Source organism: Rhinoderma darwinii, chromosome 3 (assembly GCF_050947455.1).
Source record: "Rhinoderma darwinii isolate aRhiDar2 chromosome 3, aRhiDar2.hap1, whole genome shotgun sequence".
In the NCBI taxonomy this organism is placed as follows: Eukaryota; Metazoa; Chordata; class Amphibia; order Anura; family Rhinodermatidae; genus Rhinoderma; species Rhinoderma darwinii.
Genome location: NC_134689.1, coordinates 122,255,877 through 122,271,375, shown reverse-complemented (window position 1 = coordinate 122,271,375; position 15,499 = coordinate 122,255,877). Strand labels below are relative to the sequence as shown.

At 40.4% G+C, this 15,499-nt stretch overlaps 1 protein-coding gene across 4 annotated transcripts in view; it reads right to left on the bottom strand.

The window, feature by feature from the left end:
* RNF44 (ring finger protein 44) overlaps positions 1 to 15,499 on the bottom strand; it is a 46,356-nt gene that overhangs the window by 7,462 nt on the left and 23,395 nt on the right. For all 4 annotated transcript variants that reach the window (XM_075856635.1, XM_075856637.1, XM_075856639.1 and 1 more), the window contains exons 3-9: positions 7,192 to 7,393; positions 6,777 to 6,941; positions 5,851 to 6,018; positions 5,377 to 5,538; positions 3,911 to 4,026; positions 1,198 to 1,285; positions 984 to 1,105 (exon numbers count right to left, since the gene is read on the bottom strand). In XM_075856635.1, the coding sequence (XP_075712750.1) occupies positions 984 to 1,105; positions 1,198 to 1,285; positions 3,911 to 4,026; positions 5,377 to 5,538; positions 5,851 to 6,018; positions 6,777 to 6,941; positions 7,192 to 7,393 (1,023 nt within the window). The remainder of the gene's footprint in view (positions 1 to 983; positions 1,106 to 1,197; positions 1,286 to 3,910; positions 4,027 to 5,376; positions 5,539 to 5,850; positions 6,019 to 6,776; positions 6,942 to 7,191; positions 7,394 to 15,499) is intronic.

Below are 15,499 nucleotides of genomic sequence, written 5' to 3'. Positions count from 1 at the left end.
TGGGACTTAGAGCACAGCGTGATCTCGCTGTAAATGACAGCACAGCGTGATCTCGATGTGCTGTGCGTCCCACACAAACGTTACCGAAGTGTCGGGATTGTGAATAGACATCGCGTCCTGGCAGGAGGTGATGTCTATTCACTGTCAGTACACTTCAGTAAAGTTAATGTGTGAGGAAGTGACAGCAGACGCTGTGCTGAGTACAAGAATGGAGGGAAGTGTATGACGCTGATTGGTCACTGATTCATCAGCGTCATACACTTCTTTAAAACGCCCACTTGGTCAAAAAGTAAAACACGCCCAGTTGTCTATTAAGAAAGTCATTAGCATAAATCTAAAATAGGTCGTAACTTGGTCAAAATTGATAAGTTTTTCTAAATAAAAACCACTGCAGTGATCTACATTACAGCGCCGATCACATTATGTAGGATAGTGTGGTGACAGAGCCTCTTTAAGGATAGGAAAGCAAGAGATATACTGCATGGAATTAAATCCTGCTTTGGTCATTCATATTAGACTGGTCTTATTAGAGATGCCTGAATAGAAATCCCATATATACATACGCGCTGGGCAACAAGTAGAATCTGATGATCACAGAAGTAACATTGGCAAACATGCCATAATGTAAAACCAGATTTGTAATTTACCAAGAGGGTCCTAGGAGTACGAATTAAGAAAACGGGTGAGCTGACCTATTCACTAGTAAAATATACTTTAAGCAGGTCTTTATACCCCTGGATAACATTGTTTATGGAAATCAAACTGATCTGTACTTCAAGCAGTTGGACAATGCTTTATTGTTCTGTGCTCCAAATAGAATAAATTCCCTTTTATTATTTGCCTAAGCGGGGCTTATATTTGCCCCAGTGTTCGAGACTTGCCATGCTCACGGGTTAGCTTTAATGTGGCATGATATTATTCCTAACAACTGCGATAATCTCTAGTGACACTAACGGAGACAGAAATAATGCACAACTACTCACAGGGTTTGCTCAGATTGGTGGCTTTCAAGGTTGAAGCGGTAAGATGGAAGCTGCTCTATGTTGGATTTGGTGAGTCCACGCGGCTTTGCTTCCCCTAAACGTTCAGCTAAGTTAAGAAGTGCCTACAAAAAAAAAAAAAAGGGAGGAGAGCATGGGTTTGTCAAAGATTACTGGCAGAGCTACATTCCGACATGGTGTACTGGTCAAAACAAACCTCGTAGTTCTCCATTTCCACATCATCCACATCCAAATCCAGGCTGATTGCTGGGCCCACAGAGGTGGGGGATACAGGAAGCATGGACCTGCAAGAAAATTATGTTCAAACTGAGAAAAGTGATGGCAAATAAAGTACAGCTAGCGTTTAACCCCTTGACGCATTATCACGTACATGATAAGTGTCATAGGGAAGTATGGAGGGCTCTCACTGGCTTAGTGCCCTCCATACCCCCACGGGTGTCAGCTATGTTTTACAGCTGACAGCCCAGACTAATGTTCCTGGCCGTTTAACCCCTAAAATACTGCGGTCAATCGTGACCGCAGCATCTGAAGCGTTGATAAAAAAAATAAATAAAAAAGACAGCTCATCGGCGCCCCCACAATGCGATTGGGGGGTGCCGGTTGTGGTCATGGCAGCCCAGGGGCCTAATGGAGGCTCCCAGGTCTGCCTCTGTAAGGCCTTCGTTCACACAGACGTCTTAAACGTCCGTGTGTCGGCCGTTGAAACAACAGCCGTCACACGGACCTATATAATTCAATGTGGGCGTCAACACGGCCGTTGTTTCAACGGTCCGTGAGAAAACAGGAAAGGTCTTATTTTTTCCACGCTTCACTCCATAGACTCTAGTCTATGGGGGATGCGTGATAACTTTTCACTTTTTTCTTCTGATGTAAAAAAAAATAAACAAAATTTTTATTGCTACATTCGTAGAAGTCTGAACTATTACAATATACCATTATTTAACTTGCACGGTGAACGCAGTAAAAAAGATTAAAAATGCCAAAAATCCGTTTTTTGGTCATTTAATAGAAAGTGATAACAAAAGTGTACGTACGAATTAAAAAAGTACGGCTCATCCCGAAAAAATAAGCCCCCAAACCGCTCAATTCACGAAAAAAAAAAAAAAGTTATGGCTCTCAGAATGTGATGAAACGAAACGTATTAATTTTTTTTAAAAAAACAACACTTTTTTCGGCAAAAAAATAAAATAAGAAAACCTATATAAAATTTGGTAAGACCGTAATCGTATTGAGCAGCAGAATAAAGTTAAGTTGTCGTTTTTATCGCACGGTGAAAGCCGTAAAAACGAAAAAAAATAAAAATAAAAGGAATCACAGTTTTTTCGCAATTTTAGCCCGCAAATAATTTTTTTTCAGTTTCCCAGTAAATTGTATGGTACTTTAAATGGTGACATTAGAAACTACAACTCCCCACGCAAACACTAAGTCTTCACACCACCCTATTGAAGAAAAAAATAAAAATAAATAAGTTATGGCTCTTGGAACGCGGGGAGTGAAAAACTGAAAAAAAAAAAAAAAAAAAAGCAATGATCGGCCCTTAACCCCTTAATGACCAGCCTATTTTGATCTTTAATGACCAAACCATTTTTTACGTTTTTCCATCGTCGCATTCCAAGAGCTATAACTTGTTGATTTTTGCGTTGTCATAGCTGTATAAGGTCTTGTTTTTTGTGGGACAAGTTGTATTTTTTTTTTAATAGCACCATTTTGAGGTACATATTTAATGATTAACTTTTATTAACTTTTTTGGGGGGGGGGGGGGGAACTGACATTTCGTCACTCTTTTTTGCGTCCTAAATCTACGCCGTTTACCGCGTGATATAAATAACACAATAACTTTATTCAGCGGGTTGTTACGATTGCAACGATACCAAATTTGTATAGTTTTTGTATGTTTTACTACTTTTACACAGTAAAAATTCTTTTTTTTCAAAATTATTTGTTTCTGTGTCTCCATATTTGAAGAGCCGTAACGTTTTTATTGTTCCGCCGATGCAGTTGTATGAGGGCTTTTTTTTTGCGGGAAGACTTATTGGTACCAGTTTGGAGTAGATGCGACTTATTGATCACTTTTTTTTTTTAAAGTCAGGATTCAGAGAAAACAGCAATTTTTCAAGTTTTTTTTTTACGACGTTCATCGTGCGGGTTAAATAATGTAATAGATTTATAGTTGGGGTCGTTACGGACGCGGCGATACCAAATATGCCTAACTTTTTTTACTTTATTTAGTTTTTTTAATAGTAAAGCTGTTTGTAAGGTGAAAAGTGGGTTTTTCATTTTTTTTTTACTTTTTTACTAGTCCCACTAGGGGACTTTAATATGTGATTCTCCGATCGCTATTATAATACACTGCAATACTTTCGTATTGCAGTGTATTACTGCCTGTCCGTTTAAAACGGACAGGCATCTTCTAGGTCATGCCAGAGGCATGATCTAGCAGGCATTCACGACAGGCAGACCTGGGGGCCTTTATTAGGCCCCCGGCTGCCATCGGAGACACAGACACTCGGCGACCTTATTGCCGGGTGTCGGTGGGGGAGAGAGGGAGCTCCCTCCCTCTCTCCAAAACCACTCAGATGCGGTGCACGCTATTGAGCACCGCATCTGAGGGGTTAAACGGGTGAGATCGATACGATTATCGATCTCACCCAGTCGAGCAGGGACGCCCCCAGCTACCTCTGGAAGCTGAGAGGAGGGAGATTTGACGCTCCCTGCTCTGTTTACTTTATTCTGATGCAGCGACGTAAAAAGGCTTATGCATCAGAATAAGGCCCGTTAGTGACCGACGTAGAAACACTATGGGCCGGTCACTAACGGGTTAAAAAACGAAGACATGGACATTTTCTTCTACACCATCTGGCAATTGGTGCAAACCACAAATTCATACATACGCTGGATAAAATACTTACAGGAAGTAGGGCAGAAAACTAGGATAGTATGAAGGAGGCAGTGCAGGAGGCGGCAGTGGTTGCTGCAGGCGATACCGTTGTGTATTTAGTCGCCGTGGCATCAAGTGGGCGTATGGCTACAGTAATATTAAAAAAAAATCCACACATGAAATATGGAAAATACAACACAAAGATATCTGTTCTACCAAAAGCACAGGATGCTTTAAAAACGTCAATGTTATAGAAATTTCCATGTTTCTACATAAGTGCTTTTAATTTGTGAAGCTCAGAACTGTTGAAGCAGAATTCCCAACGTAAAACATTTATGGTGTATCTACGGGAGGCTCCCTCCATTCATTCATTTCTATGGGACTTACAGAAACATTTCAGACTACGTGATCGTCCGTTTCCATAACGAACATAGAAATGAATGGAGGGAGCCGAACAAATGAGCGGCCACCTCTCCATTCGTTGAAAGGGGTTTTCCAGGGATACAACATTTTTGTACTAATACTACTGTCAAAATTAAATGAAACTTCCTAATATGCATTCTGTCAAATCGGAATGCATTTGTTCCTATTCACCCTACCTCTGGCCGGCCAGAAGTTCTGCTTTTCATCCTAGTATTTATTTGCTTTGACACACGCTCGTGCACGAGCATTATTATGCAGACAGACCTGTGTCGATACCTCACTGAAGGTCTGGCATTGAAAAGGCTGTGGGCCAATAGGATGCCTCAAACCCGGGTATAAGTCAGAAGTCCCGAGTTTGAGGCATCCTATTGGTCCAGAGCCTCCTGAATGCCCGCCCCTTTCAATTCTTTGCTTACACCTTAACACCCGCCCCATTTCCTTTATGTTCATTAAGTGGTCGTGCGCTGCTCGCCCCGAAAATTGAGTGTCCGTGGAAAACCCCTTTAATACCTGGATGCGGTGGTTAGACATTTATGGCTTATTAATGTTTAAAGAAAAAACATTCCCCCGCCTATACATGTGCAGCTGACTGCAGCATGTAATAGGGAGACCACCACAAACCCTGTCTCACTTGAAATAATTTTTCTAACTTCCTCCGTTATTTACATATCGGTGCCGTTATATTTGGTGCCCGATATGTAAATAAGTCCCTGAACAGTCAATAGGGAGTTTCTATCTAACTCAAACTGGCAAGGGGGGTGATATGTCTTCACTCTGACACTGTCCAATCAGCTACAGACAGTGTCAGGGCGGCTTGCGCGGTGTTCCCTCCCGCGAGGACACACACAGAGAGCGCTCTCTGCAGAACCACCAGTAGCGGATCGGACAGTGCCATAGAAAAAAATAAATGCAACAGACTGCCTATACATGGGAAAGAAATGTTTAACAATTTCATTTGTTTTACTTAGTAGTGAGGACCACAAAGTCAGATGGGAATCACCAGTAAAAAAAAAAAATAGTTAAAATTGGCTTAAGCGTTCAGTGGGAAGCCTGATGTACCAATGGCAAACTTACCACTGGAAAGGACAGCTCCTGGTGCAGTGCGTCATGGGAGAGGTAATGCATGGGCACTGAATGGGGCAATGTAGGCACAGGGTGAGAGTGGTGGAATGGGAAGTTGCCCATGTGATGTTGGTCCCCTCGAAGATCCAATTCATTGTCTATCCTTTGCAGTGGCTAGAAATATTTAAAATAAAATTGAAATTATCAAAAAGATCCCAACTTCGCTTGTTGCTAATATTATTTTGGTGGTCATTAGCATTCCTTGCAAAAAAAATAGCAGCCCATTATGTACACCTTCTTATGTATCCAATATTTCTCCATCACTGTAATTGCGGATTAAGAAATTGAAGCAGCCTATGTTTACACTAGGAAAATATTCTAAGAAAAAGCTTCTTTGGTAAAGTGGGTGCCAAATATACTTTACCGCAGGATCTTCTCGAGCAGGACAAGTATAAACAACACTTTATGAACCACATTGTCACTTACCATTCTCTGTGGTTGCACGGTAACAAATGGGGTGAGAGAGGCCATATGAGGAGGCTGGTGTGGTGGCAGCGGTGGATGAGGATGCAAGATGTAATGATCGCTGGAAAGAAGAGGAGGAAATGGCTGGTACGAGACAGGAAGCTGCTGCATGGTGCACCCAGGGATGAGCTTAAAAGAAAAAAAAGAGATAAGATGTACTACGCTTACATTTATAGATGTAATACTTTACATAAAATCTATACTTGCTTTACGATATAAATGAAAAAATTACAGTAAAAGAATAAAGTGTTTCTTTTTGCAGGCATTGTAAAATGATCTGGTGGGCAACAATGGCTAAGGTCAAACTGGCAAGGCACTCATGTATAGCACATGCTTGTTCGTATATAGGTGTAGCCAGCACAGGGGATTACAGATCATATTCAAGTGGTGAGAGTGCTGGTGGCATGCTGGCAATATAAACTGCAAACACTGCTGCAGAAGTGGAGCATAAACACTCCTGAATAGGTCACCCATAGAGTTCAGCTCTTCATAAGGAGGCACACAGATGGTGTTTTTCTCCCAGACTCTGTGAGAACAAGACACCTGAAATCCATACTACTCATTTCTAGCCATTCAATTTAATAAAGAAATCCTACACCTGCAGCCAATGTGTTCAGAAAAAGTATTATTCTCGAGAATCATAGTATAGATCTTTCCCCTCTCTCATGATCATGGAGGCCAGTAGCTCAGACAAAAACACCGTAGCTCCATACCTCCACAGTGAATTTTGACAAGTACTGTGGTATGTTGTACCAGTATCATTTTGGCTGTTCTGGAAAACTTTTTAAAAAAGGAGAGAGACCACATTCTGCAGAGGCAGTGAAGACGTAAAATCTAAGTGGGAATGTGAAAATTAAAAACTTTTTATTTTCTTTTATTTCACTTACCGGAGGAGGAAGGCAGCAGAGGGGATAGTGTTGGCCGCTGAACATGACAGAACATGCTGGCAACTGCTGGGTACTGCACCCTGGGATGTGCTGCCCAGTGTGCAAAGGGAAGCCTTGGGTTACTGTAGTAACAGTATATGACAGAGGGACAGGTCCCTGGTGTACCTAAATAAGAAAACAATATATATAATTTCTATACAAATGTGCACTGGCTGTACTAACGTGGGAGTAAATAGAACCCACATTGAAATCTACTTCTACATGACCCGGGCTTCCATTGGACGCACAATAAAAGCAATATTACATTTGGAAATCCACTATTGGACAATCAATGCAAAGGCTTCTCCAAAACATTTTATTCTATGAGTGAAACGCCATCAATCTCGATTAGTTAGAGGGACAAAAATCGAATTACCTGGTCATGAAGGTCAACCATGAATGGGGTTTGCTGAGTGGAGTGTGCAGCGGGATGGAGCATTCGTGGTGGAGTGCTGGTGAGGGCAAAAACTCTGTGTTCATCTACAGGAAAGAAAGTAGCCCGCAAAGAATTTTCATCCTGAATGAGGATGCCCTGTTGAGGTCTGTCCCTCCTGCCCCACTGACGCCTCGTTGGAGGACTATAAGGAATGAAAAAAAGTATTGAGAAAAAAAAAAAGTATGATTAATTCGAAAAAAATAATATAAAAATAAAATGTATACTACCAAAAAGAATATGGGAAAACTCTCCATATTCAGAGGTTTCCTTAAAGGGAAGGTGTCACGAAAATGTTTTTTTTTTTTAATATGTTATTGCTTTTAGTATGTCATTAAAATACATTTTATTTATTTGTGTTCTTGTGCTGTACTTTTTTTCTTTTACTTCTCTATGGGGGCTGCCATTTTTTTTTTCATCTCTGTATGTGTCGATTAACGACACTATACGGCACATACAACACCATAGAGAATGCGAACGGGAGCTGTTCCATACACTATAGCATATGCTGTCTGTGTGGGAACGGCGCATGCGCCGCTCCCACAGTCCAAAAGGAAGGTCTTCGGCAGAGCGACATCCGGCGCCATTTTCATGTGGACCGGAAGCCGCAGCCGGACAGTAAGATGACTACTTCCGGTTGCGGCTTCCGGCCATATGTTCAGACGCAAGGAGTAGGAGCGGAGGCAGAAGGTAAGTTATGTTTGTGTATATTATGTTCGTGTTATACTGTGTGATTACCACTGTATCTAATCCTCCTATACTGCATTCGCTCAAAAAATTGCGGCACACAATGTAGGAGGTTTGAACATTCAACCCCCTCCTTTCTCCTGGCACTAGCCAGGATAAAGGAGGGGGCATTGTTTGAGCTCACTAGAGCGAGTGTGTCTTCTCCAATTTTGCAGCATAAAGCAATGAGGTTGCTTTACCACATGCCAATGCTGCAATTTTGGGAATTGCTCCCTCTAGTGACCAGCACATGGAAATGTTGTAAGTTAGAATCTAATTTATAATATTTTCTGACTTGTGAAAAAATAAAAAAATTAGAACAATGTGTAATCATTTATATACTAACAGTTTAACAAAAAAAAAAATAACAAAAAAAATAGAAAATAAAAAAATTTCTAGCGACATTCCTTTAAATAAGAGAAAACAATACATTAACAGCAAACATGCATTCAGACCGACCCTTCACATTGTCATGGCCAATTTAACCCCTTAATGACCAGGCATGTTTGTACCTTAATGACCAAGCCAGATTTGTCAAATCTGGTATGTCTGACTTTATCAGAGAATAACTCTGTGAAAGTTTTGAATATCCAAGTAATTCTGACATTGTTCTTTCGTCACATGTTGTACTTTATTTTAGTGGTAAAAGTAGACTGATACGATTTGCGGAAAATTAAAAAATAGAAAAATTGAAGAAATGTTGTAAAAATTACCATTTTTCCCTATTTTTAACTGCAATATGTCACATATGTACACACATACTGTACAATTTTTTGAATATATATTTCTATCTCTTTACTCTATTTTGGCAGCACTTTTGAAAAAAATGAAATTAATTTTCAGCAATTTAGAGGACTTACAAATTGAATAATAATTTTATAAATTTTGAAGTACATTTTGTTTTCCTGCACCAAGCCAGGTTTTCAGAGGCTCATAGGTCTCAGAGTGATGGAAACCACCACAAATGACCCCATTTATAAAACTAGACCCCTTAAGGTATTTATCTAGGGGTATAGTAAGTATTTTGATCACACAGGTTTTTCGCTAAATATATTGGAATTAGTCTGTAAAAATTAAAATGTACTTTTTTTCTGAAACATAGACATTTTTATTATTTACAAGGAATAACGAAGAAAATGCACCCCAACATTTGTAAAGCAATGTCTCCCGATTACGACAATACCCCATATGTGGTAATAAACTGCTGTTTGGACCCACAGCAGGGCTCAGAAGGGAAGGAGCGCCATTTGGATTTATGATTTTGCTGGAATGGTTTTCGGTGCCATGTCGTATTTGCAATGCACTGGAGGGACCAAAACAGTGGAAACCCACCAAAAGTGACCCCATTTTGGAAAAACCTTCAAGGAATTTTTCTAGGGATATAGTGAGCATTTACACCCCACGGGTCTTTAGCAGAGTTTATTAGAATTAGGGCGCGAAAATTAATATCAAAATTTTTTCCACTAAAATGTTGCATTTTATCATTTTCACAAGGAATAAAGGAGGAAAAAAACAACCATTTTTTATAAAGCAATTTCTCCCGAGTACGGAAATACCCCACATGTGGTCATACGTTTTTTTCATTAGAAATTAATTAACCCTTTCAGGACTGATCCATTTTTTGCTTTCATACTTTAGATTTTCACTCCCTGCTTTCCAAGAGCCATAACTTTTTTATTTTTCCATCAATATAGCGGTGTGTGGGCTTATTTCTTGCGGGAGGAGCTGCAGTTTTTATTGGTACCATTTTTTGGTACATAAAAAGTGATTCAAAAGTTGTATTACACTTTTTTTTTTTAGAGCGAAGGTGACAAAAAAAAAAAAACTGCGATTTTGGCAGTTTCAATTATTACATTTTTTTAAGGTGTGCACTGTGCAAATTAAATAATGGTATACTGTAATAGTTCGGACTTTTACGGACGTAGCGATACCAATTTTGTTCATTTTTTGACATTACTTTAGAAGAAAAATGCGAGTGTTTTTTTAACTTTAAAAAAACAACAATTCTCACTACTAATAACTATAATTCTTCTACACATTTTATTAATCAATCCCCTTAGGGATCATTGGATCACTAACAATATACTGCAGTGTATTGTACCATTCTTACAGGCTTCTGTAACAGAGCGATCGCTGTACCTGTCCGTTAGTACCGAGGGGGCCTGCTGTAATACACAGCTGACACCCGCAGCGTATGGAGCGGGCACAGCACGTGAGCCGGCTCCATACATCAACCGCCGCACCATGACGGGCAATTAAGTCATAGTGCGCAAAGGGGTTAATGCACAGCGGATGGTTCAAAGTGAAAATTGCAATTTTCCACTGATACGCCATTTTAGTTTATAATATGTTGTGCCCAGTTTGTGCCACAGAAGACAAATACCTCATAAAACGTTAAGCGGGTTCTCTCGGGTATGGCGACGCCATATGTGTGGGCGCAAACTGCTGTTTGAGCACACTGCAGGGCTCAGAAGGGAGGGAACGCCATTTTGCTTTTGGAGCGCAGATTTTGCTTGGCAGTAGTTTTGTTTGGGGTTTTGCTGGTATTTCAGTTTATAATGAGGGGGCGTATGTAATCTGTGCGGAGAACATCAGGGCATAATAAGTGGATATAATAATGGGGTAAATAAATAATATTTCATAGATGTGTGGCCAGTGTCGCACTGATAAATGGCGCCCGATCTTATCCACTTTTGGACACTCTGCACATTTTGCATCGCCATATTCTGAAAGCCAGAACTTTTTTATTTTTTCACCACCGGGGCTGTGTGAGGGCTTATTTGTTGCGGGACAATTTGTAGTTTTCATTGCTACCATTTTGGGGTACATGCGATTTTTTTTGATCACTTTTTATTCAATTTTTTTTGCAATCCTGAACAAAAAACAGGAATTCTGACACCGTTTTTTAGGTTTTCTTTTTGCAGCGCTCATTGTACGCTATAAGTGACATTTTTACTTTATTCTGCGAGTTGGTACGATTACGGCGATACCAGATGTATATAGGTTTGGTCCTTTTTAGTCAAAAAAGCTGTGTAAGGGCTTGTTTTTTGCGGGACAGATAGAAGTTTTTATTGGTACTATTTTTGGCGTACATGCGACTTTTTGATCACTTTTTATTCTTTATTTAGGGAGCGGTGGTGACCAAAAAAATTGTGATTCTGTCGTAGTTTTTTATTGATTTTTTTTGGGGTGTTCACCGTGCGGGAAAAATAACATTACAGTTTAATAGTTGGGGTCGTTACGAACGCGGTGATACAAAATATGTGTACTTTTTTTAACGTGTTCATTTTTTTTCTATAATAAAAGTCTTATTATAGGGAAAAAAAGCATTTAGTGTTTATAGAACTTATAACTTTTTTTAAAACATTTTTATTACTTTTTTACTTGTCCCACTAGGGGACACTTAGACTTGCAGCTTTGATCGCTGCTAGAGTACATTACACTACACACGTAGTGTAATGTACTCCAACAGTCATTGTGACGTAACGGTCACTCTGACAGGAAGCCGAGGAGGAACGGCCGGAGGCTGCTCCTCCGAGGCTACCGTACATGGCAACCCGGAGGTCATTATCTGACCTCCGATTGCCACGACAAGCATCGGTAGCCCCCACGATCACTTCGTGGGGGCTGCCGATGTGCTTCAAACCACTTAAATGCGGCGACGGCAATCCGTCGCCACACTTAAGGGGTTAAATGCCGAAAGCAGCGGCGATGGTCCGCTGTCCGGCGAGACTGATCGGTCAGCTGTCTAGGACAGCTGTCAGCGCGCGCCTGTCACTCTGTGTTTACACAGAGTGACAGTTTTAAACACTGACGAAAATGAACGTCCTTGGGGAAGGAATTAGCAGCCGACCAGGACGTTCATTTTCGTCATTCGTCGTGAAAGGGTTAAGCAGAATTTTGCCCTTTGCCATATTTACCAACAATAATCTGCCAAATCTTTCTGCAAGGAATCAAAACCACCACATGGTCAATGTTCCACTGAGCTCTTGGTTTGCATCACTAGCTGGCAGTGAAGGCGATTTTTTTTTTTTATAGATGGGAACTCATTCTTATTCCTGCTCCATAGACTCACGTGAGCACCAGACAACCCTTGTTTCATAGCGACATGATCTATGCTTGTCAAGTCAAGCATGGGGCAGACAGGCTGCCCACTGTGACGCCCAAGAGCCCACTTAGACATGAAGCCGACCCTAGCCACTGTCCTCATGTGGAATCTAGCCTACACTTACATTTTTTGCAAGTGTGACAAATGGAAGTGCAGTCTACCTGGTTGTCACCTTTAATAAACTATCACTATTGTAAGATCCTATGACCGTAGCCTTCAGATATGTTAACCCCTTCAGGACATAGCCTGTTTTTGCCTTGTGGACACAGATGATTTTTTCAAATCTGACATGTGTCACTTTATGAGGTAATAACTCTAGAATGCGTTTACCTATCCAAGCGATTCTGAGATTGTTTTCTCATGACATATTGTACCTTATGTTAGTGAAAAAATTTGCTCGATAAATTCAATATTTATTTTTTTTTAAACTTCAAATTTTAGGGAAAATTTGGAAAAACTTCATTTTTCTAAATTTAAGTGTTTGCTTGTAAAACAGATCGCAATACCACACAAAATAGTTACTAGTTTATATTTCCCATATGTCTACTTTATGTTTGCATAATTTTTTTTCACGTCCTTTTTCTAGGACATTACAAGGCTTAGAACTTTAGCAGCAATTTCTCATATTTTCAAGAAAGTTTCAAAAGCCTATTTTTTCAGGGACCAGTTCAGTTCTGAAGTGGCTTTGAGGGCCTTCTATATTAGAAAGTCCACATAAATCACCCCATTTTGAAAACTGCACCCCTCAACCACATTCAGAAAGTATTTTAACCCTTTCGGCGTTTCACAGGAATTAAGGCAAAGTAGAGGTGAAATTTACAAATGTCATTTTTTTTGCCGAAATTCATTTGTAATAAAAAAAATCTTTAACACAGAAGGTTTTACCAGAGAAACGCAACTCAATATTGATAGCCCAGATTCTGCAGTTTTTAGAAATATCCCACATGTGGCCCTAGTGTCCGAATGGACTGAAGCACCGGCCTCAGAAGCAAAAGGAGCACCTACAGGATTTTGGGCCTCCTTTTTTTAGGAATATATTTTAGGCACCATGTCAGGTTTGAAGAGGTCTTGTGGTACCTAAACAGGGAAAACCCCCCAAAAGTGACCCCATTTTGGAAACTACACCCATCAAGGCATTTTTCTAGGGGTATAGTTAGCATTTTGACCGCACAGTTTTTTTTGCAGAATTTAGTGTAATTAGTCTGTGAAGATGAAAATCACCTTTTTCTCTGTTGAAACATCGAATTTTTTCATTTTTACAAGGAATAAAGGAGAAAAAAGGCGCCCAACATTTGTTAAGCAATTGTTCCCGATTAGGGCAATACCCCATATGTGGTAATAAACTGCTGTTTGGTCCCACTGCAGGGCTCAGAAGGGAAGGAGCACCTTTTGGATTTTGGAGCGCCGATTTTGCTGGATTGGTTTTCAGTTCCATCTCGCGTTTGCAACGCCACAGACGGACCAAAATAGTGGAAACCCCCAAAAGTGACCCTATTTTGGAAACTACACCACTCAAGGAATTTTTCTAGGGGTATAGTGAGCATTTTGACCCCACAGGTTATTTGTAGAATTTAGTGGAATTAGGCTGTGAAAATGAATATCAACATTTTTGTCCACTAAAATGTTGAATTTTTTAATTTTCACAACGGATAAAAGAGGAAAAGCACACCAACACTTGTAAAGCAATTTCTCCCGAGTACGGCAATACCCCACGTGATCATAAATGTTTATTAGAAATTAATTAACCCTTTCAGGACTGAAGCTTTTTCATTTTCGTTTTCACTCCCCACCTTTCAAGACCCATAATTTTTTAATTTTTCCGTCAACAGAGCGGTGTGAGGGCTAATTTTTTTGCGGGAGGAGTTGTTTCTATTAACACCATTTAAAGTACCATATAATGTACTGGGAAACTGAACAAAAATAATTTGCGGGCTGAAATTGGAAAAAACTGAAATTTTTCACATTCTGAAATCCAGAACTTTTTTTATTTTTTAGTTGATTGAGTGGTGTGAGGGCTTATTTTTGGCAGGACGAGCTGTAGCTTTTATTGGTACCATTTTCTTCCTGATCACTGCGATTTTGGCGGTTTAAATTCTTTATTTCTTACAGCGTTCACAATAAATTACGTTCTACTTTATTCTGTGGGTCGGTACGATTACGGCGATACCATATGTATATAGTTTTTTTTAAAAGTTTTGCAGCGTTTGCACAATAAAATTACGTTTCTAGAAAATCATTTATTTTTTGAGATACCATATCCTGAGCCGTAACTTATTTTTTAGTCCAAAAAGCTGTGGGAGGTCTTGTTTTTTGCGGGACGGGTTGTAGTTTTTATTGGTACTATTTTGGGGTAAATGCGACTTTTTGATCACTTTTTATTCTATATCTTGGGAGGGGTGGTGACCAAAAAAATAGCGATGCTGACAGTTTTCCGTTTATTTTGTTCGCGGGGATCACCGTGCGGAAAAAACAACATCGTTTCATAGTTTGGATCGTTACGAACGCGGTGATACCAAATATTTGTACATTTTTTAACGTTATAATTTTTTTCCTATAATAAATGACTTATAGGAAAACAAACTTATTTTTACACTTTTATTAACCTTTTTTTTTTGTTTTTTTACCTGCAGCTCTGATCGCTGCTAGAATACATTACATTACCTAGATAGTGTAACGTATTCCAACGGTCAGTAACTCCAGAGGCTGGTCCTCGTAGGCTTCCATACATTGCAGACCCGGAGGCCGTTGCCTGGCCTCCGGATGCCATCACAAGCATCAGCAACCCCCACAATTGAAAGGGTGCTGCTGATGTGATACAAACCCCCTATATGTGGCGATCGCAATGAAGTGCCGCATTTAACGGGTTAATTGCCAAAATCAGCGGCGATGAGCCGCTGATGGGCAACACTGGAGTGTCAGCTGTCGGGGACAGCTCACCTCCCAGTTCCGGATGCACACCTTGTCGCCGACAGTGTGCATCGGGAACGACACAGTGACTTCCTGTCACTGACAGGAAGCCTATCAGGACCAGCCGGAGGTCTGCCGATATGCTAGAAACCCCTAAAATTCGGCGATTGCAACCGATCGCCGCATTTAAGGGGTTAACTCGCCGAAATCAGCGGCAAAGGACTGCTGTTCGGCAAGAGTGGAGTGTCAGCTGTCGGGGACAGCTGACCTCCCGGTTCCCGGTGCACACTGACGCTGACAGCGTGCACTGGAAACAACTCGGTAACTATATGTCCTGGTGCGGGAAGTAACCTAAATCGACGACGTATAGTTACTCGTGTGGATAGGGGTTAAATGTATGCTTTATTTCCAATATTGCGTTATCATGCTGTTCTCAATGCATCTGATCCAAAAAGTGCATCGGCTGTCTTGACCTAAAACCTTATCCAGGATAAGGTCTTCAACTAACAG